At 44.3% G+C, this 22483-nt stretch overlaps 1 protein-coding gene across 8 annotated transcripts in view; it reads left to right on the forward strand.

The window, feature by feature from the left end:
* Positions 1-531: 531 nt before the first annotated feature.
* LOC141272555 (ret finger protein-like 4A) overlaps positions 532-22483 on the forward strand; it is a 96333-nt gene continuing 74381 nt past the window's right edge. For 5 of the 8 annotated variants that reach the window (XM_073683397.1, XM_073683400.1, XM_073683395.1 and 2 more), the window contains exons 1-2: positions 532-723; positions 9633-9722. Coding sequence is in view for 1 of the 8 variants with exons in the window: in XM_073683399.1 (XP_073539500.1) it covers positions 9675-9722 (48 nt within the window). In the remaining 7 variants the exon portion in view is untranslated. The remainder of the gene's footprint in view (positions 724-9632; positions 9723-22483) is intronic. The other 3 variants (XM_073683396.1, XM_073683398.1, XM_073683402.1) reach the window with 1 other exon arrangement.

Genomic DNA, 22483 nt, shown 5'->3' on the forward strand with positions numbered 1-22483 from the left:
GAACTTGGCACTCAAATTCAGATAAGATTGTTTAATTCCGTTTTATTCGTGAAAGAAATCCAAAGTTGAATAATAAATGTTTCGTTCTTATCATCAGACCTTCATCAGTAATACAGATTGCCTAGGTACCAAATCAAAGTATGGAAAATCGGCAATGTGATCAGTGGTGTGTACCGCAATAGGAATATAAACTATAGCGATAACTTTACTCTAGTCAGCATAGGGATAACTGATTATATTAACAAATTACCAAAGGCAGAAAATCCCTTAACTGTGTTAAAATAAAGCTTTTATTATCTATACTTGATAAAAGAGGAATATTGCACTAAATTGTTAAAATTACATAGTGCGAATGGGCATGGTTACCTAATGGGATATGGATTCTCAATAGTAATGATTCCTATCTAAATAAATCCCAATTGTCAGGACTTCGAATATTTTTGATTACATTTTGGCCATTTTTACCCTCTTTCAAGATGGTGTCTTTTGTCTTCCTGCTTTATAACTCCACCCCAGCCTCTAGTCAGTGCTAGAGTATTCTGCCTGTGACCTGTTCCTGGTGGTTGCCTAGTTTCCTGCTCTCCCCTACAAACCTGTGTGGATCTCCTGTTACCTGCTCTCAGAGATTCTGCTGCATTCACTTGTTACCAGCATTCCTCCTTCTCCTGGCTGCTCCTGCTGCTTCCTCTGAGCCTCAGTTCTCACCTGCATTTTTGCTAACAAGTAAGCTGGTTTCTGTTCTGACTCACCTGCATTAGATACGTAGCTGCAGAGCACGGGACTGTGCTGCACTATCAGGGACTTCCTACCCAGGCCTCCCAGGATTATCTAATATATATTGTATGGACTTCCTTGCATCTATATATATATATATATATATATATATATATATATATATATATATATATTTGTGTAATGGACTTGATAAAGACTTACTTGTTTTCTAGCATCCTCTAGTGTGAACTGTGCTTTACAGACTGCTCTGCTGATTGCATTTTCCCCTGAGTGTTTATGGACTTTGAGTTTTCATCTGCACTTGTTTGAAACATCATGTGTTTATAATATAAACTTTGACACCTATAAACTGTGTTCTGTAGTATCTTTGTTCCACGCAAAGAGACTCCTGTGGTATCCATTATAATTATTAGGGTATGTGCACACGATGCAGAAATGAAGCAGAAAATTTCTGCATCATTTCTGCATCTCCCTGGCAGAAAAAACGCATGCAGATTGTGCATGCGTTTTTCCTGCAGAATACATGCGGATCCACATGCAGATTCACATGCGTTTCCGCATGCAGATTGACAAGCGCTTTCCAGGCGATTTTAGCATCACCTGGAAAGTGCTTGACAACTAGGTCACACTATATAAATCCATGCAAACAGCATGGATTTATATAGTGTGACCCGAGAGAGTGTATATACTTACCTCCGATGGCCCGCGCTGTCCTGCTCAATCTGTTCTCCCTCGCCGGCAACTTTGAATTGAAAGACCTGCCGACGTCAGCGTCACGTGACCCGTCACATGACTCTGACGTCACCGCAGGTCCTACAACTCACTGCAAGTGCCGGGAACCAAGCGGGAGCGCTGCGCGGGCCGACAGATGGTAAGAATACATTTATTTTTTATTTTATTCTTCTTTTACAGATTTTTAATGGTACCTGGGTGTGGATGAGACTCTCCTCTCCTCTACACCCGGGTACCATCCGCACATTAGAACGCACCAATTACGCAAGTACAAATGCTGTCTTGCGGAATTGGCGCGTTCTAATGCAAGTCAATGGCGGCGAAATCGCCGCGTTTCCGCAAAATTAATTGACATGCTGCGGATTTTTGACCGCAGCGTTAACGCTGCGGAAAAATCCGCATCATGGGCACAGCACATGCGGATTTCCATTGGGGAACATTGCTTCCCTTCTACCATGCGTTTTTCATGCGTTTCCGCGGCGTTTACGCAACTGCAAAAACGCCGCGGAAACGCATGAAATACGCATCGTGTGAACTCAGCCTTACACCAATAGAATTTAGTATTTTTTTTATTGTTATACGATGAGGCTACAGTCCTACACTATACTACATGAATTGCTAGCTAAGCATATCCTCACATATGCTACAAGTGCTTCTCACTAAAATAGAATATCATCAAAAAGTTAATTTATTTCAGTTCTTCAATATAAAGTGAAACTCTATATGAGTCATTACAAACAGAGTGATCTACTTCTAGTGTTTATTTCTGTTAATGTTAATGATTATGGCTTACAGCCAATGAAAACACAAGTCATTATCTCAGTAAATTAGAATAATTAACAAAAAACACTGGCAAAGGCTTCTTATGAATTTAAAAAGGTCCCTTAGTCTGTTTTAGTAGGCCCCACAATCATGGGGAAGACTGCTGACTTGACAAATGTCCAGAAGGCAGTCATTGACGCACTCCACAAGAAGGGTAAGCCACAAAAGGTCATTGCTAAAGAAGCTGGCTGTTGATGCTGTATCCGAGCATATTAATGGAAAGTTCAGTGGAAGGAAAAAGTGTGATAGAAAAAGGTGCACAAGCAACCGGGATAACCGCAGCCTTGAAAGGATTAAGAAAAGGCCATTCAAAAATTTGAGGGAGGTTCACAAGGAGTGGACTGCTGCTCAGGGCCAAGAAGAAAAAGACCTGGACTATTGCTGAATGGTCCAAGGTGTTTTCAGATGAAAGTAAATTTTGCATTTCATTTGGAAATCAAGGCCCCAGAGTCTGGAGGAAGAGTGGAGAGGCACACAATCCAAGCTGTTTGAGGTCTAGTGTGAAGTTTCCACAATCGGTGATGGTTTGAGGAGCCATGTCATCTGCTGGTGTAGGTCCGCTGCGTTTTATCAAGACAAAAGTCAGCGCAGCCGTCTACCAGGAAATTTTAGAGCACTTCATGCTTCCCTCTGCCGACAAGCTTTTTGGAGATGGAAATTTCATTCTCCAGCAGGACTTGGCACCTGTCCACACTGCCAAAAGTACCAATACCCGGTTTAAAAACAACAGTATCCCTGTGCTTGATTGGGCAGCAAACTCGCCTGATCTTAACCCCATAGAGATTCTATGGAGTATTGTCAAGAGGAAGATGAGAGACACCAGACCCAACAATGCGGATGAGCTGAAGGCTGCTATCAAAGCAACCTGGGCTTCCATAACACCTCAGCAGTGCCACAGGCTGATCGCCTCCATGGCATGCCGCATTGATGCAAAAGGAGCTCTGACCAAGTATTGAGTGCATTTACTGAACGTACATTTCAGTAGGCCAACAATTTAGATTTTAAAAACCTTTTTCAAGCTGCTGTTATAAAGTATTCTAATTTACTGAGATAATGACTTTTGTGTTTTCATTGGCTGTAAGCCATAATCATCAACATTAACAGAAATAAACACTTGAAATAGATCACTCTGTTTGTAATGACTCTATAATATGAGTTTCACTTTTTGTATTGAAGAACTGAATGAAATAAATTAACTTTTTGATGTTGTCAGCTGTTAGCCTCCCTAATATGTTTCACTACACTGGCATCATCAGGGACGTGAGGCTTAGGAATAGACACTAATGAATTAAAGTTATGTCCTGCACTTATGTTTCCTTGCATACAGTTAGCCATCCTCCTCTCATCTGATCAGGAGGAGGGGTGCTTATGAGGTCCTTTAAAAAAATTTCATCCAGAAATCTGTCAGATCGTGAGACCTGATCAATTGTAGATTTGCCCAAATTTCCACGGTGAAAAGGGTCTCACATATTTAATCTGTAAGATATTTCTATACTTTATCCTTTTATTTCATACTACTTTTGCCTTTTATGTACTGTACAGTCATAGCTGAAAGTGTTAGCACCCTTGAAATTGTTCCAGAAAATGAAGTATTCCTCCCAGAAAATTATTGCAATTACACGTTTTGTTATACACATGTTAATTTCCTTTGTGTGTATTGGAACAAAACAAAAAAAAAATACTGAAAAAAAAAAATGCAATTCAACACCTGTGGAGAGATGTTAAAATTGCTGTTGGGAGAAGGTGCCTTCAAATATGAGAGACCTGGAGCAGTTTTCAAAACAAGAGTGGTCCAAAATTCCAGCTGACAGGTGTAAGAAGCTTGTTGATGGTTATAGGAAGCAATTGATTGTAGTTATATATTACAAAGGATATGCAACCGAATATTAAGTTGAGGGTGCCAACAATTTTGTAAGGCCCATTTTTCGGATTTTGTGCGAAATTATGTTCATTTTGCCTTTTTATTTTCTGTTTATTTTTGTATTGTTCAAATGCACACAAAGGAAATAAACAGGTGTATAAGAAAACATTGGTAATTGCAATAATTGTTTGGGAGAAATACTTCATTTTCTGGACCATATTTCAAGAGTGCCAACACTTTTGGCCACAACTGTATGTGTTTTTATTATTTAATATTTTTTGTAAGCACTATACTTTTTTGTATATTAAAAAAATCAGTTGCCACATTTGATCTCTCTAATCTACTAATACGGACATACCGGTTATAGACTGCTGAGGAGAGTGATACCTGTATGACTCATATCAGATGCCTTGTTGTGGATAAATCCTCTTTTGTCACTTCATATAAATTACCTCTTCCAGGCTTTTGGGAGGATGTTCCCTGGAAGATAACTCTGCCTCCAGAGCTTGTTTTACATGAAGGAAGAGTTACCAGTGTGAGACAAGTAACTAACACAGAACAGGAAAAATGGAATTTGTCTTCCTACAAAGACATTTTTTGCAGCTCTCTGAGCTCTGCTGTATTGTAACAAAATGACAGCCCTGTCTGCCTGTGAGCTGGAGGCTGAAGCTGAGAGGAACCTGCAGATGTGTCCGGTATAATCACACACAGCTCTGCAGTGAGATCAGGAGAGCGGCCATTACACATCACACTGGTAACTCCTCCTTTATGTATAATAAGCTCTGGAGGCAGAGTTGTCTTCCAGGCAGTGTCCTCCCCAGAGCCTGGAAGAGGTCATTTATATAAAGTGATAAAAGATGATTTATTAACAAGACATCTGATATGAGGCATACAGGTATCGCTCTCCTCCGCAGTCTATAACCTGTATGCCCATATTAATAGTTTAGATAGGTCAAATGTGGTGAAAGATTCAGTTTAAATCTAAAATTGAATAAGTTTGTTCCTTGCTGGTCAACCTGTAACCCTGTGTGTGATGGACTGCAAGTAGTGTACCTGTCTGGTGCTTGGGAAAGTTGGATGAACGTGTTCATGAGTGTGTCACCCAGGGCAGATGTGTCGCTTTAATAATAAAACAGCTAATGGTGGCAGCAAGAAGTGTGGTGTGGATGTGTAAACTGGCGGTGGGTTACGATTAGCTCTTTCTCAGCCTATTGCAATAGGTGAGTGGATGAGCGAGTGTGAGAAGCAGAGGCACGCTTTATAGTCGCATCCGAGTCATGTGCAGCGAGTGGGCAACGTTCATGGCTACGATTAGCAAGGACGTCACCAGTGACTCACTGATATCTACTATTGTATGGTGATAGTATAAGTCTTAGTACAGTAATAATCTATATGGTGGTAATACAATTACTGTATATTCTGGTAATATTTTGTTATGGTCTAGCGGTATTATATGTCTATTATATTGCAGTATTGTGAAATTGGTAAAATTGTGTTTGGTAATGACCAGTATGGTGGCATTCCATCACTATATGATGGTATTATGTGGTCATAGTGTAGCGGTATTGTGCAACTTTATATAGAAGTATTATTGGTACTATTAGTCTTGAAGTAATTCTTTATTTTCTGCAACAATTGAGACCCCTATCTTGATGAGTGGGTGTGTGACTGAAGGGGGAGTTGCATGGGTCTATGTGCTTTCAAATGCCAAACCTGAAATGCCATCAAAGTCCAGCCCTGTCTAGGATTGTCTAGGAGAGGCTACTCACCCTACTGGTATATGTCCCCCGTACATGGTTGTGCCAATTCACCCCTTCCGATCCAGCCTCTATGGCTCCTTCTGCCCAGTGACTACAAGTTTATGGGGCTCTCAGTAAGTAAGGCAGTGTGGCAGAACTCCAGAACAGGTGCTGACAAGCTCCTTGCTAATGGTGGATGTCAGGTCTGGGGATTGTCTGGAAGCAGCAGTACAACATTTCAGCCATTGCACTTGTAGCATTCATCATTATATCACTTAATTTCTACTTTAATGAACCTTCTATTAACCCATGCGACGTTTCAGCTGTAGTGATCTTTTCTCAAGCATCAAAGCTCACTGGAGCTGACACGTCACATGAATTACTAAATGGTGCATCTCACTGGATGTGCAGCCTCACTCTCCATATTTATTGTTAGTGACTTGGATCAAGTCCATAGCGGCTTTCACCCCTTCTTTCAAATTGTCAGGGCTGCTGCTTTCCTTTATTTACTTCAGACTAATTGAATACGTAAGGCCCCAATACACTTTAGACTAACAGCCAACAGTTATATATGTAAGCCTCACAACACTCCATCAAGGATCTAGCAAGTCTAATTTTGGACGGCGGATCCTCCTATTCTTCAGAAGATAAACTCCAGCCAAAAGAGTATAGTAGCTGCTCTATGATAGAGAACACAATAGTGCTCAGCCTAGCTAAGCGTTCTTGTTTATGGGGGACAAGCAGCAATAGCTGTCCGCCAAATGATTATTCAAACGATCGTTTGGCCAATAGCTGTCTGTTGTGTATTGGGGGCTTTACTGCCGGGTTTGTCCACAGATCATTGGGCGTCTCAGTAGTAGGACATTTTGTAATGAACTCATCGCCTCTCCAAGTAGGAATTGTTCAAAATTAACATCATCTTTCAAGAATTTGCGCACTTAGATCGGGTACTGGAATCCTTTCCAGAAGTATCACTGTTGTGAACCATCCAACCAGTTGGTAAGCCCCCTGAATTGTGTTATATCTAGAGTGTGCAATTCTGAAGCTCCATAGGGCTAGGAACCCAGCTGGATGCAGATCACATTGTCTCTTCAAGCCGGTGGCCAGTGTCCGTTTACATAAGTCCTCTAAATCACTCTATAAAGAACACTGGGGCTTATTGCTACTAGCACCTTGAGTTATTTGTTCACTCTGAGAGCCAGAAGCAACATTGATGACATTAACTCTGCATGTCACCCACTTTACCAAATCCAAATGACAGTAGAGATTTTGTACTTCTTAGTAGTAGTAAGGATTAGTGATGAGCGCACATGCTTGTTACTCGAGATTTACGAGCATGCTCGGGTATTTTCCGAGTATCTTCAGCGGTGCTCGGTGTCGGTGTTATGTTTTCCTCACTCCGTGCTCATGATTTGCGAATGTTTGACAGCTTTAATACATGTGAGGAATGTCTGAGAAACAGGCATTCCTCACATGTATTAAAGCTGCCAAACAGTCGCAAATCATGAGCACTGAGTGATGAAAATATAACACCAAGCTCCGCTTAAGATACTCGGCGAGCACCCGAGCATGCTCGCCAAAAGGGTTAACAGAACATACTCGCTCATCCCTAGTGAGGATCACTCTGTCTTGTTTCCAGATCTCATCCAGCTCATCACATACTTCCTCCATACCACCACTGTCTTTGCCCATCAAGAAACCCTAATTAGTCACTGCACCGTGTTAAATATTAATTACGGATATTCATTTTATTCTTAATTTTAAATTCTGTACCATACATTGCATAAGATTGCATCAGCCATCGTGCTAGGGTTTCTAGATGACATGCGCTATTTGTGTATTTTTAGTTCAGTACCATATGCAGAAGAACAGGTGCTATGGGGGTGCCTATATAAACCCATGTTATAGACAGTGGGGGCTCTTGCCATTTCACAGGACGAGAATCTATGTGTGAAGAAAACAGCTGCTGATGTAGGCCCAAGGAGACACACGTGCTGGACACAGACAGACGCAATCTGCCATCCAGGATCCCAGGAAAAGATGGGTGAATCTCAACTATTAAGCTAATTATGGACAATTGCTCTAACTATTTAACTATTTTACGTAACTTCTGAAATCATTCTTTTTAATGGACAATTCAAGAATAAATCGATACATTTTTTTATAAGAATATTGTGGTATTGATATTTTGATCAATCACATCTGATAAGAAGGCCTTGATAGAAAAAATATACGGAAATAAGTATTTTTTTTACACATCGCAATGGCCATAGCCTACTATACCTCCTCCACAGGCACTTTTCTTAAATGTTTTTGAACACATAGTTTCACAGGGTGCAAAGACAGTAATTGATATGGGTTCAAACTCTAGTATCCCCCCCCCAATCCTAAAAATGAAGGGACTACAGCACTAACAAAATCCTTTCCTGCACAGGAACCCTCCTTCTTACTGTGCAAGGGAGCTTGAGCCCTATTCTATTCACTTAAAAGGTGAAAGGTGCACTTCCCTGCCCAGCTAGGTCACTAGGAGTATCTCAGGGCAGGAAAAACAGTAAAAATGCCACAGTTAGTGAATCAGCACTGTGGTCTCCTTATCTGTTGGATTGATGGGGGTCCCAGAGGCTGAACACTCACGTATCATAAAGTGATCAGGGGCGGAACTACCGCCCGTGCAGACGGTTCATTGAACGGGGGCCCCGAGGGAGAGGGGGCCCCTCCAGCCTCCAGCAGGGCCGCCATCAGGGCATGACTGCCCTGACTCCAGTATGGGGCCCAGCCGGTAGGGGCCCCCTTGGGGGCCCCCCTCTTGTGCGTCTCTCTCCTCATGGGGCCCCCGGCCCCATGCTAAGCGCCGGGTCCGGGACATATCAGCGCTGCGCTGCGCTCCTGCGGCAGCGCTTTCATGATTCCCCTGACTTCTGGTCATGTGACGGCGCCGTCACATGACCGGAAGTCAGGAGAACCTGGTGTCAGCGATTTGGATGAGCGCCAGGATTCTGCAGGGATCACATGGGGGTAAGTATAACAAGTTTTTTTTTTTTTTAAATACAATTTACTAGGAGTGGGGGGAATGGGAGATGCACATGTGGGGGGGGGATGAGAGATGCACATGTGGTGGAGGGGGATGAGAGAGGTGCACATGTGGGGGAGGCGGATGAGAGAGGTGCACATGTGGGGGAGGGGGATGAGAGATGTGCACATGGGGGGGATGAGAGAGGGGCACATGTGGGGGAGGGGGATGAGAGATGTGCACATGGTGGGGTGGTGAGAGCTGCACATGGGGGAGATGAGAGCTGCACATGGGGGAATTGGGAGAAAATGAGCTGCACATGGGGGAATTGAGAGTAGGGGGATAATGAGCTGCACATAATGAATGTGGGGTGGGGGACAGTAAATGATAAATGATGATGGGGTGGGGAGAGCAGGACATGATATAATGAATTGGGGCAGGGGGTGCATGTAAATAATGAATGCGGGGAGCAGGAAGTGTAGAGTAGAGAGCGTTGCGGATGCAGGAGTGTAACTGGTAACAAATTGGCGGAAAGAGTAGAGGTTCTAATTAAATTATATATTAAGTGCCTATTTACAGTTAATGGGGGCACCGTGGTGGATTACAATTTATATTTGGAATGGTAGGTTGCATAATAACTAACCATATATTGATGGTGGATGCACGTCTGTATTCAGCTGCGTAATGTAGAAGTTGGGGAATGTGCTCTAGATAACTGTGCTATTTTATGCAGAGACGAGTCCTGGCTGGAAGACGTGATGGCGGTCTGTGCTGGATGAAGGAGAAAAGCGTAGCTGAAGGACTTCACCTAGAGACGTCACCAGTGAGTCAGTGCATTACATGTACACTTACACTATATACTATGTACCGGGCTCCTGTGTATAATGTCACTGGTGATCACTGTATTACCTGTACACTGACACTATATACAGAGCTCCTGTGTATAATGTCACTGGTGATCACTGTATTACCTGTACACTGACACTATATACAGAGCTCCTGTGTATAATGTCACTGGTGATCACTAGATTACCTGGACACTTACATTATACATACCATGTATAGAGCTCCCGTGTATAATGACACTTATGGTAATATTAGTAATGTGGTGGTAATATTAGTAATGTGGTGGTAATATGTGGTCTGGTCATGGTGTGACAGTTTTTCTCCCTTCTGTGTGGTATTATTCGGTCACTATGTTGTGGTAATATGTGGTCTGGTCATGGTGTGGCGGTATTCCCTGTATGTGGTATTATTGGTCATTTAAAAAAAAAAATGTATATGACACATTCCCTTAAAGAAAACTAAATAAAAATATATCTAAAAAGAGTATTGGATATTTTAAGAAAATTTTAATAGGTTAGAGTAGGGCCCGGCCAGAAGAGTCTACCTTATCGTGGTGGCGGCTTTAAAAATCTTTTGGCCAAAACAAAAGCTGATGGCTATGCATGTGGCACCGTCACATGGCCGAACGTCAGGAGAGCCTGGTGGCAGCGACGTGGACGAGCGCCAGGATTCTGCAGGGATCGCATGGGGGTAAGTATAACAAGTTTTATTTGTTTTAAATACAATTAATTAACTAGGAGTGGGGGGGATGAGAGATGCACATGGGGGGGATGAGAGATGCACATGGGGGGGATGAGAGATGCACATGGGGGGGGGATGAGAGATGCACGGGGGGGTGGGAGATGCACGGGGGGGGGGTGAGAGATGCACCGGGGGAGTGAGCTGCACATGGGGGGGATGAGCGCTGCACATGGGAGGGCGAGAGATGCACATGGGGGGGTTATGTTTACATAACTTTGTTGTCTTATGAAGCGCAGGGGGGGGCCCCCAAAAATTTCTTGCACAGGGGCCCACTACAGTCTGTGTCCGCCCCTGAAAGTGATGATATACTAGCGACAAGTCATGACTTTATAAGATGATAAAACACGTTAAAGTGAACCTGTCTTGCAGGATTTTGCTAAGTAAACTACATACACTGTCAGGTGGGCGCCGTTACACTGATTAAAATGATACCTGTGTTGATGAAATCCGTCCTGTGGTTCTTGATTAATCTTTATTTGCAGTTTGGAGATACTGTAATTAGATTCTGGTGCTTCGGGCGGCTTTATGTGGTGCTCTGCTTACATATTCATCTGTATGCTCTTATGACAGCTCACTATGCCTTCACTGACCTGCCTCCTATTTTACCTAGTATATGCATTATGTGGGGTTAGAAAAAGAAAATTACATCAAGCAAAATCTGTCTGGGACAGAGGTTCACCTACCAACAAGACAATGGCTCAAAGCATACTGCTAAAGTGGTTTAAGGGAAAACGTGTAAATGTTTTGAAGTAGCGTAGTCAAAACCCAGACCTTAATCCGATTGAGAATCTGTGGTCAGACTTGAAGATTGCTGTTCACCAGAGGAAACCATCTAACTTGAAGGCGCTGCAGCAGTTTTGCCTTGAGGAATGGGCAAAAATCCCAGTGGCAAGATGTGGAAAGCTCATAGAGACTTACCCAAAGTGCCTTGCAGCTATAATTGCCACAAAAGAAGGCTCTACAAAGTACTGACTTCACGGGGGTGAATAGTTATGCACACTGAAGTTTTCAGTTATTTTGTCCTATGTGTTGTTTGCCTCACAATAAAAATAAAACCAAATGTTTACAGTTGTAGGCATATTCTGTACATGAACTGATGCAAACCCTCAAAAAAAACAATAACATTCCAGATTGTGAGGTAGCAAAACAAGAAAAATGCCAAGGGGGTGAATACTTTTGCAAGCCATTGTAAAAAGTCTTTCAACAGTCTTAAAGGAGTTCCCACAGATTGTGAGCACTTGTTGGCTGCTTTCCCTTCACTCTGCAGCCCAACTCATCTCAAACCATTTTTATTAGGTTGAAGTTGGGGGATTGTAGAGGCCTTGTCATCTGATGCAACACTCCATCCATCCCCTCCTTGGTCACATAACCCTTACATAGCCTGGAGGTGTGTTTTGGGTAATTGTTCTTTTAGCAACACAAATGATGGTCACACTAAGTGCAAATTAGATGAGATGGTATGTCATGCAGAATGCTGTGGTAGCCATGCTGGGTAACTGTGCCTTGAATTTGTAATAAATCACTAACAGTGTCATCACTAGTGTTGAGCATTCCGATACTGAAATATCGGGTATCGGCCGATATTCGCGGTATCGGAATTCCGATACTTAATTCCGATACTTTTACAATATCGAATACCGGAATCGGAAGTTCCCATAATGCCTGTGCTCTGCAGTGTCTGTGAAGGATGACAAGTTGGATGGCAGCGCGATCCAGCCTGTCATCAGAATGCCATCCCAGCGTGAGAGAATTCTCCTGATTGTTTAAAAGCCGGCGCGCGGTAAAAAGCCGCCGGCTTTTAAACAATCGCACAGCCCCATACTGCTTCCCCGCAGCCTCCCACCCCGATCCTCCGCTCCCCTCGCCACCTCCCATCCCAATCGTAAATTAGGACCGGGCGGGGAGCACAGCACCAAGGAGCGAAGGACCCGGGCGGGGAAGCCGACAGTGAAAAGACTTCACCGCCGGCTTTCCCGTTCTGTGCTGCGCTTTCCCGCCAGTTATTTCAAATGAACAGCTGAGGTATCAGGTGATGCCGATCAGCTGTTCATTTGAAGTCGCCGCGGTGCCCTCAGAGGGTTCATGTGAGTTCATGCTTGACTGCATTGCATGAACTCACATGAACTTTCCCACGGCCGCACAGGTCAGCCTCACCTCCCAGACCCGTCATGATTAGTGTGTGTGCGGGGTGTCTGTGTGCGGGGTGTCTGTGTGCGGGGTGTCTGTGTGCGGGGTGTCTGTGTGCGGGGTGTGTGCGTGCAGGCAGACATAGGCCGATGTGACACTACTACTCCCATCGGCCTATGTCTGTCCCCCGTCCACTCGTGCCAGCAGGATCAGCTCGATGGGAGCAGTAGTTCCCATCAGCCTGATCCTGCTATTTAAATTGCCCTACTGTGCCCCAATAAATTTTAAATACATGTCATTGGTGGCCAGTGGTTGCCTAAAATAAATTAGTTCATACATTACCTGTCCCCGCCGATCGCCACCTAAAATAAAGTAAAAAATAAAAAACTACACCTATACTCACCTAGACACCTAATTCCCCGAAGCCATCGATCTCCTGTAATAAAATATAAAATAATAAACCACAACCTTATCCTTACCCCTCCGTAGTAGTCCACGAGTGTCCCACGAAGATCTCCAGTTCAGAGCAGCCACATAGAATGTGACCGCTCTGAACCGCTGCCACCGCTAGAATGACGGGGCCGTAAGGGTTCACCGGAGTTCAGGCAGCGCTGCTCCGGTTAGCTGCTTTACGGCCCTGCTGTATCGTGAGAAATTCCCACGGTACAGCAGTGCCGTAAAGGAGGTCTCCGGAGCTGCGCTGACTGAATGCACTCCGGTGACCTCAGTCAGTGGCTCCCGCTGCCGGGAGCGGACGTGTTCCCGGCAGAGTGAGCTTACAGCAGCCATGCACAGCTGTCACCATCTCCAGATGTGACAGCTGTGCATGGGAGATCAGCGCAGGAACGTGGACAGGTAACTATTATTTTTAGTAAACTAAGAATTAAATAAAATGGTGTGTTTTATTTCAAATAAATTATATTTTTCTGGGTGTAGTGTGTGTTTTTTCTTTTTAACACTTTGTAGGTTAGTAATGGGGGTGTCTTATAGACGCCCATCATTACTAACCTGGGCTTCATGGCAGCTGGCGCTGACATGAACCCCACCACTATTACCCCCTGCCACCGCACCAGGGCAGCATGGAAGAGCGAGGCTAAGTGCCAGAATTGGCGCATCCTATGGATGCGCCATTTCTGGGGCGGCTGACGGCTGGTGTTTCTAGCCTGGGAGGGGGCCAATATTCATGGCACCCTTCCTGGGCTATTAATATCAGCCCCCAGCTGTCTGCCTAGCCTTTGCTAGCTATTAAAATAGGGGGGACCCCACGTCATTTTTTTGGGGGGGGTCCCCCATTTTAATAGCTAGTAAAGGCTAGGTATTCAGCTGGGGGCTGATATTAGTAGCCTGGGAAGCTCCGTGGGTTTTACCCCCTTCCCAGGCTTCAAACATCTGCCCCAGCCGTCTGCTTAACCTCCGCTAGAGACTAAAATTATGGGGGATCCCACGCCATTTTTTTTTTAAATAAATCCTTTATTTTAACACTAAATGACATTTGAGGAGATAATAAAGATGCAGTCCCTAAATTATTATTTATTTTTTAATTAATTTTTCCCAAAACTTTTGACGTGGGCTTCGCCATATTTTTGTATGCCAGCCAGGTACAGCATCCAGCTTCTATGAACGCGCCATTTTCCGGGGCGGCTGCGGACTGCAATTTTCAGCGGGGGGGGTGGGGGCAGAAAGCTTGGGCCTCCCTGCGCTGCAGATTCCAGCCCCCAGCTGCCTAGTTGTACCTGGCTGGACACAAAAATAGGGAGAAGCTCCACGTTTTTTTTTTTTTTAATTATTTCATGAAATTCATGGAATAATTAAGAAAAAAAGGGCTTCCCTATATTGTTGTGTCCAACCAGGTACAAATAGGCAGCTGGTGGTTGGGGGCAGCCCGTTCCTGCCTGCTGTACCTGGCTGGACACAAATATAGTGCAAAGCCCCACGTCAATTTTTTTTTAATTATTTCAGGAAATTCATGAAATAATTAAAAAAAAATTATGTGGGGCTTCGCCCTATATTTGTGTCCAGCCAGGTACAGCAGGCAGGAACGGGCTGCCCCCAACCACCAGCTGCCTATTTGTACCTAGCCGGACACAACAATATAGGGAAGCCCTTTTTTTCTTAATTATTCCATGAATTTCATGAAATAATTAAAAAAAAAAATACATGGGGCTTCGCCCTATTTTTGTGTCCAGCCAGGTACAACAAGGCAGCTGGGGGCTGGAATCTGCAGCGCAGGGAGGCCCAAGCTTTCTGGGCCCCACCCGCTGAAAATTGCAGTCCACAGCCACCCCGGAAAATGACGCGTTCATAGAAGCTGGATGCTGTTCCTGGCTGGCATACAAAAATATGGCGAAGCCCACGTCAAAAGTTTTGGGAAAAATTAATTAAAAAATAAATAATAATTTAGGGACTGCATCTTTATTAACTACTCAAATGTCATTTAGTGTTAAAATAAAGGATTTATTTAAAAAAAAATTGATGTGGGGCTTCGCCCTATATTTGTGTCCAGCCAGGTACAGCAGGCAGGAACAGGCTGCCCCCAACCACCAGCTGCCTATTTGTACCTGGCCGGACACAACAATATAGGGAAGCCCTTTTTTTCTTAATTATTCCATGAATTTCATGAAATAATTTAAAAAAAAAATGGGTGGGGCTTCGCCCTATTTTTGTGCCCAGCCAGGTACAACTAGGCAGCTGGGGGCTGGAATCCGCAGCGCAGGGAGGCCCAAGCTTTCTGGGCCACCCCCGCTGCAAATTGCAGTCCGCAGCCGCCCCAGAAAATGGCGCGTTCATAGAAGCGCCATCTTCTGACGCTGTACCCAACTCATCCAGGGCCCTGGTGCGGTGGCTCACTGGGTAATAAAGGGGTTAAGGCCAGCTTGGCATTATCAGCTGGCCCTAAGCCCGAAATTCATGGGGTCACGTCAATATTAGACATGACCACCATGAATTTCTAGTAAAGTATTTAAAAAAACACAACACCCAGAATAAAGTCCTTTAATTGAAATAAACACACAATTCTTTATTGTTCTAAATTAAACCATACTTACCATCACGCCCATTCCAGCTGAAGCCAACGATCTCCTGCAATAAAAGTAAAATAATAAAGCAACCTCATCCTTACCTTTCCATGGCTCCCACGACAGCTCCAGCTCTGCTACATCGAGATGACAGGCTGGACCGCAGCAGAACGCTGCCATTCAGCCTGTCATCCCGCAGACACTGAGAAGCGCAGGCATACTTCCACTCCTCAGTGTCTCTCTGTGACGGCATAAAGATGAGCCGAGGTCATGTCCAATGAACTCAGCTCACCTCATGCACGTCACTGACAGCGTGGGAAAATTCTCACGCTGAGGCGCTGAGTGCAGGAGAATTTTCCCACGCTGTCAGTGACGTGCATGAGGTGAGCTGAGTTCATTGGACATGAACTCGGCTCATCTGGCTGACGTCACAGAGAGACACTGAGGAGCGCAAGCATGCCTGCGCTTCTCAGTGTCTGCGGGATGACAGGCTGGATGGCAGCGTTCTGCTGCGGTCCAGCCTGTCATCTCGATGTAGCAGAGCTGAAGCTGTCGTGGGAACCATGGAAAGGTAAGGATGATGTTGCTTTATTATTTTTCTTTTATTGCAGGAGATCGTTGGCTTCAGCTGGAATGGGCGTGATGGTAAGTATGGTTTAATTTAGAACAATAAAGAATTGTGTGTTTATTTCAATTAAAGGACTTTATTCTGGGTGTTTGTGTTTTTCTTTAACTTTGACTATGGGGTTAGTAATGGGGGTGTCTTATAGACGCCTCTCCATTACTAACCTGGGCTTGATGTCAGCTGGCATTATAAGCTGACATCAACCCCAGCCCTATTACCCCACTGCCACCGCTACAGGGCAGTGGGAAGAGCGAGGCTAAGTGCCAGAATTGGCGCATCCTATGGATGCGCCATTTCTGGGGCGGCTGACGGCTGGTGTTTCTAGCCTGGGAGGGGGCCAATATTCATGGCACCCTTCCTGGGCTATTAAAATCAGCCCCCAGCTGTCTGCCTAGCCTTTGCTAGCTATTAAATTAGGGGGGACCCCACGTTATTTTTTGGGGGGGTTCCCCCATTTTAATAGCTAGTAAAGGCTAGGTATTCAGCTGGGGGCTGATATTAGTAGCCTGGGAAGCTCCGTGGGTATTACCCCCTTCCCAGGCTTCAAACATTTGCCCCAGCTGTCTGCTTAACCTCCGCTAGAGCCTAAAATTAAGGGGAACCCCACGCCAATTTTTTTTAAAATAAATCCTTTATTTTAACACTAAATGACAAGTACAGTAATCAACACTGTCACTGTACTTCATATATATGTGACTGACATGTTTCTATCTATCTAATCTATGTGTGAAGCTCTATTCTGTCTGTTATAAATTGTCGGGTACAGATGCTGAATTGCCGGCCGGCTTTTTTAAAGAGACGGTGCACGAAAACACTAATATTTTTTTAAATAAATCCTTTACACTAAATGACAAGTACAGTAATCAACACTGTCACTGTACTTCATATATATGTGACTGACATGGTTCTATCTACCTAATCTATGTGTGATGCTCTATTCTGTCTGTTATAAATTGTCAGGTACCGCTGCTGAATTGCCGGCCGGCTTTTTTAAAGAGACGGTGCACGAAAACACTAATATTTTTTTAAATAAATCCTTTACACTAAATGACAAGTACAGTAATCAACACTGTCACTGTACTTCATATATATATGTGACTGACATGGTTCTATCTACCTAATCTATGTGTGATGTTCTATTCTTTCTGTTGTAAATTGTCGGGTACCGGTGAATGCCGCTGCTGAATTGCCGGCTTTTCATGTCATTCTACATTATTCTTAGTTGTTTTCCTTCATGTAGAATTAACCTACAAGGAAAGAAAGGGTTTATTTTCATTCCGATATTTCTGTCCCATTGACTTGCATTGGTTTCCGGTATCGGAATCGGCGATATCCGATACTTTTTGGGTATCGGCCCGATCCAATCCGATACGATATTTCCTGATATCGGAAGGTATCGCTCAACACTAGTCATCACCAAAGCACCAACACAGCTCCCCTCCATGCGTCACCCTGGGGAGCACACATACAGAAACTATCTGCTGCCATTTCTGTGTGTCACAAAGACGTGGCTGTTAGCACCAAAAATCATAAAAATTTGACTCATCAGACCACAGCACAGATCTCCACTGAACTAATGTCCAGTTCTTTTGTTGGTTGGCCCAAACAAATTTCTTCTGTTTGCTTAAAGTCTTCAATGATGGCTTCTTTGCAGCAATTCGACTATAAATGCCTCCTTCTTGCATACTTCTCTGGACAGTTGATGTTGTTGTTCCTGCTTCTTGATGTCTGTGCATCATGCAGGGCCGGCTCTAGGTTTTTCTGGGACCCAGGCGAAAGAGTCTCAGTGGGCCCCTTTAACACATACCACGATTCATGATGCACAGATACGCAGAGAAATATATATATAGTACAATGCAAAGATTTCACTTCTTACATTACATGAGCGATATCTATTGTAAATTCCACAATAGCTCAGAAACCGGCGAATCGCTCCACACGGTATACCGGCCCCCATAAAATGCTCCATACAGAATACTGGCCCCCATATACTGCTCCATATGGAATACTGGCCCCCATATACTGCTCCATATGGAATACTGGCCCCCATATAATGCTCCATACAGAATACTGGCCCCCATGTAACGCTCCATACAGAATACTGGCCCCCATAAAACGCTCCGTACAGGATACTGGCCCCCATATAACGCTACGTACAGGATACTGGTCCCCTTATAACTCTCCATACAGGATACTGGCCCCCATATAATGCTCCATGCAGGCTGTTCCCCCCACATAATGCCCTATGCAGGCTGCCCCCCCCCCTTATAATGCCCCATGCAGGATTTCAGCCCCCCATATAATTCCCCATGCAGGATGTCACCCCCCCTCTTTATAATGCCCCATGCAGGATGTCACCCCCATATAATGCCCCATGCAGGATGACACCCCCCGATATAATGCCCCATGCAGGATGTCACCCCCCCATATAATGCCCCATGCAGGATGTCAGCCCCCCATATAATGCCCCATGCAGGATGTCAGCCCCCCATATAATGCCCCATGCAGGATGTCAGCCCCCCTATATAATGCCCCATGCAGGATGTCACCCCCCCCATATAATGCCCCATGCAGGATGTCACTCCCCATATAATGCCCCATGCAGGATGTCACCCCCCCATATAATGCCCCATGCAAGATGTCACACACCCCCATATAATGCCCCATACAGGATATCACCCCCCCCATATAATGCCCCATGCCTCCATACATTTAAAAAAAAAAAAATCAAATACTCACCTCACTCCTCACCTGCTGCCGCTGCTCAGGTCCGGACTCCAACGTTGCCGGCGTCTTCCAACTCTGCGCTGCCTGTGACTGCTCAGGGGAGGGTGCGGTGGAAAGACGTCACCACACCCTCTGACCTGAGACGTCACAGGGAGCGCACAGCAGAAAGACAGCGGATCTGCGGAGGCACTGGAAGAGGTAAGTATTCGGCTGCCGGGGCCCTGAGCAAGCGGGGGAGAAGGGCGTTCTCCTCTGCCCATAGCCCGACGGGGTGCCCGACCGCAAGTGGGCCCCCCGCCTGCTCAGGGCCCCGGCACTTGCCCAGGTGTGCAGGGTGCTGACTCCGGCCCTGGCATCATGTATGAGGCTTGTTATCTGATGTACTGTTAATTTGCATCTTCTCAGGCTGAAAACTCTGAAGAACTTATTATCTGCAGTAGAGGCAATTCTTGGTCATTGTTTCCTGGGATGGTCACCATAGCGATTGATGGTTTTCTTGACAGAACTTGAAGATACTTTGAAGGTTCTAGCAATTTTCCAGATTGATCTTCATGTCCTAAAGTAATGATGGACTGTTGTTTCTCTTTACTTCGAGGAGTGGTTCTTGCCATATTCTGGTTTAGAATAATTGTGGAATAGGATTCTGCACTGTATGAAGCTGTGTATCAACACTGCAAAACATACAGTGGCATGCAAAAGTTTGGGCATCCCTGGTCAAAATTATTCTTATTGTGAACTTGTCATGTCCTAGCTACTATCTACACTGCCCTCATTGTTTTGCTAGTGATGCCATGTGAATCACTAAAGCTTTTTTCATTAAAATTGGTGGCAGTATAATGATTTTATAACCTTTTATGTACTTATTTCCTACCTGCTCATTTTCAGTCATAGGGGTGTGATTCTGCTATTCAGTCAGGCGCGGGTGCCGCATTCAGTCACTGCTGGCGCTGCCCACGTATTTGAATATTGCTCCCAGCAAGTGCTGATATTATTGGGGCACTTGCACATTTCTACATGTCCGGCCGCTGGTCCCGCGCCTGCTCAGTGAGGCTGTGTGAATACCAGCTTCACTGCACATGTGCTATGTCCCCGCACGTATGCAGTGAGGCTGTGTAGTTTGCAGCTTCACTGCGCATTCTCAGGGACATAGCACGTGCGCAGTGAAGCTGGTAACCACACAGCCTCACTGCGCAGGCACGGGACCAGAGGCCGGACATGTAAAAAAGCTTGTTAGTGATGCACATGGCATCACTAACAAAACAATGAGGGCAGTGTAGATAGTAGCTAGGACATGACAGCTTCCCTTTAAGGAATTTTAAGATGAAATGATCTCTAAAAGGCCTAAAGTAAACAATGACACTTTTCCTTTGTATTTTAGGCAAAAAATATATTTATTTTCATCTTTTACATTTTAGAAATTCCAAAAAGGAAACTAGGCACATGCAAAAGTTTTGGCATCCTGCATGGTTAGTACCTAGTAGCACCCCCTTTTGTATCACAGCTTGTAAACGCTTTCTGTAGCAAGCCAAGAGTCTTTCAATTCTTGTCTGAGGGATATTCATCCATTCTTCCTTGGAAAATTCTTCCAGTTCTGTGAGAATCTTGGGTCATCTTGCATGCACTGCTATTTTGAGGTCTAGCCCCAGATTTTCAATGATGTTCAGATCAGGGGATTGTGAGGGCCATTGTAAAACCTTCAGCTTCAGCCTTTTGAGGTCGGCTATTGTGGATTTTGTCGTGTGTTACACTGTTATACATTTGTAGAAGTCATCCTCTTTTTAACGTCAGGTTTTTTTTACAGATGGTGTTATGTTTGCATCAAGAATTTGTTTGAATTTCATTCAATTCATTGTTCCCTCTACTCGTGAAATGTTCCTTGTGCCATTAGCTGCAACACAACCCCAAAGCATGATTGATCCACCCCCATGCTTAATGGTTGGTGAAATGTTCTTTTCCTGAAATTCTGTGCCCTTTTTCTCCACAAATACCTTTGATCATTGTGGCCAAAGAGTTTTATTTTAACCTCATCGGTCCACAGAACTTGTTTCCAAAATGCATCAGGCTTGTTTAGATGTTCTTTTGCATACTTCTGATGCTGAATTTTTAACGTGAGGACACAGGAGAGGTTTTCTTCTGATGACTCATCAATGAAGGCCATATTTGTGCAGGTGTCTCTGAACAGTAGAACAATGTACCACAACTCCACAGCCTGCTAAATCTTTCTGAAGGTCTTTTGTGGTCAAGCGGGAGTTCTGATTTGCCTTTCTAGCAATCCTATGAGCTGCTCTCCCTGAAAAAGTTTAGCGCCTCCCAAACCGCTGGGAGGAGATGACATTAGGTATGTATAAATTTTGACACCAACTGACAGGACCCTTATTTAATATGGCAGATATTCCTTCTTAATAGGGATCTTATAGCACTAGCTTTTGCATTGTTATGCCTTGATAGGATATTTATTATTTTACAAGACATACCCATATTATACATTGGAGCATGTTACTTTAAAACAGTCTCTGGGTATATAAACATGCTTATATTTATGGAAGATAGCACTGAGGCACTTTTTGTATAGTGTATGTGGATATATATACAGTACAGACCAAAAGTTTGAACACACCTTCTCATTTAAAGATTTTTCTGTATTTTCATGACTATGAAAATTGTACATTCACACTGAAGGCATCAAAACTATGAATTAACACATGTGGAATTATATACTTAACAAAAAAGTGTGAAACAACTGAAAATATGTCTTATATTCTAGGTTCTTCAAAGTAGCCACCTTTTGCTTTGATGACTGCTTTGCACACTCTTGGCATTCTCTTGATGAGCTTCAAGAGGTAGTCACCGGAAATGGTCTTCCAACAATCTTGAAGGAGTTCCCAGAGATGCTTAACACTTGTTGACCCTTTTACCTTCACTCTGCGGTCTAGCTCACCCCAAACCATCTCGATTGGGTTCAGGTCTGGTGACTGTGGAGGCCAGGTCATCTGGCGTAGCACCCTATCACTCTCCTTCTTGGTCAAATAGCCTTTACACAACCTGGAGGTGTGTTTGGCGTCATTGTCCTGTTGAAAAATAAATGATGGTCCAACTAAACCCAAACCGGATGGAATAGCATGCTACTGCAACATGCTGTGGTAGCCATGCTGGTTCAGTATGCCTTCAATTTTGAATAAATCCCCAACAGTGTCACCAGCAAAGCACCCGTACACCATCACACCTCCTCCTCCATGCTTCACGATGGGAACCAGGCATGTAGAGTCCATCCGTTCACCTTTTCTGCGTCGCACAAAGACACAGTGGTTGGAACCAAAGATCTCAAATTTGGACTCATCAGACCAAAGCACAGATTTCCACTGGTCTAATGTCCATTCCTTGTGTTCTTTAGCCCAAACAAGTCTCTTCTGCTTGTTGCCTGTCCTTAGCAGTGGTTTCCTAGCAGCTATTTTACCATGAAGGCCTGTTGCACAAAGTCTCCTCTTAACAGTTGTTGAAGAGATG

The sequence above is a fragment of the Phyllobates terribilis genome, unplaced genomic scaffold (assembly GCF_046119375.1).
Source record: "Phyllobates terribilis strain yellow unplaced genomic scaffold, ASM4611937v1 Scaffold_5__5_contigs__length_657084704, whole genome shotgun sequence".
In the NCBI taxonomy this organism is placed as follows: domain Eukaryota; kingdom Metazoa; phylum Chordata; class Amphibia; order Anura; family Dendrobatidae; genus Phyllobates; species Phyllobates terribilis.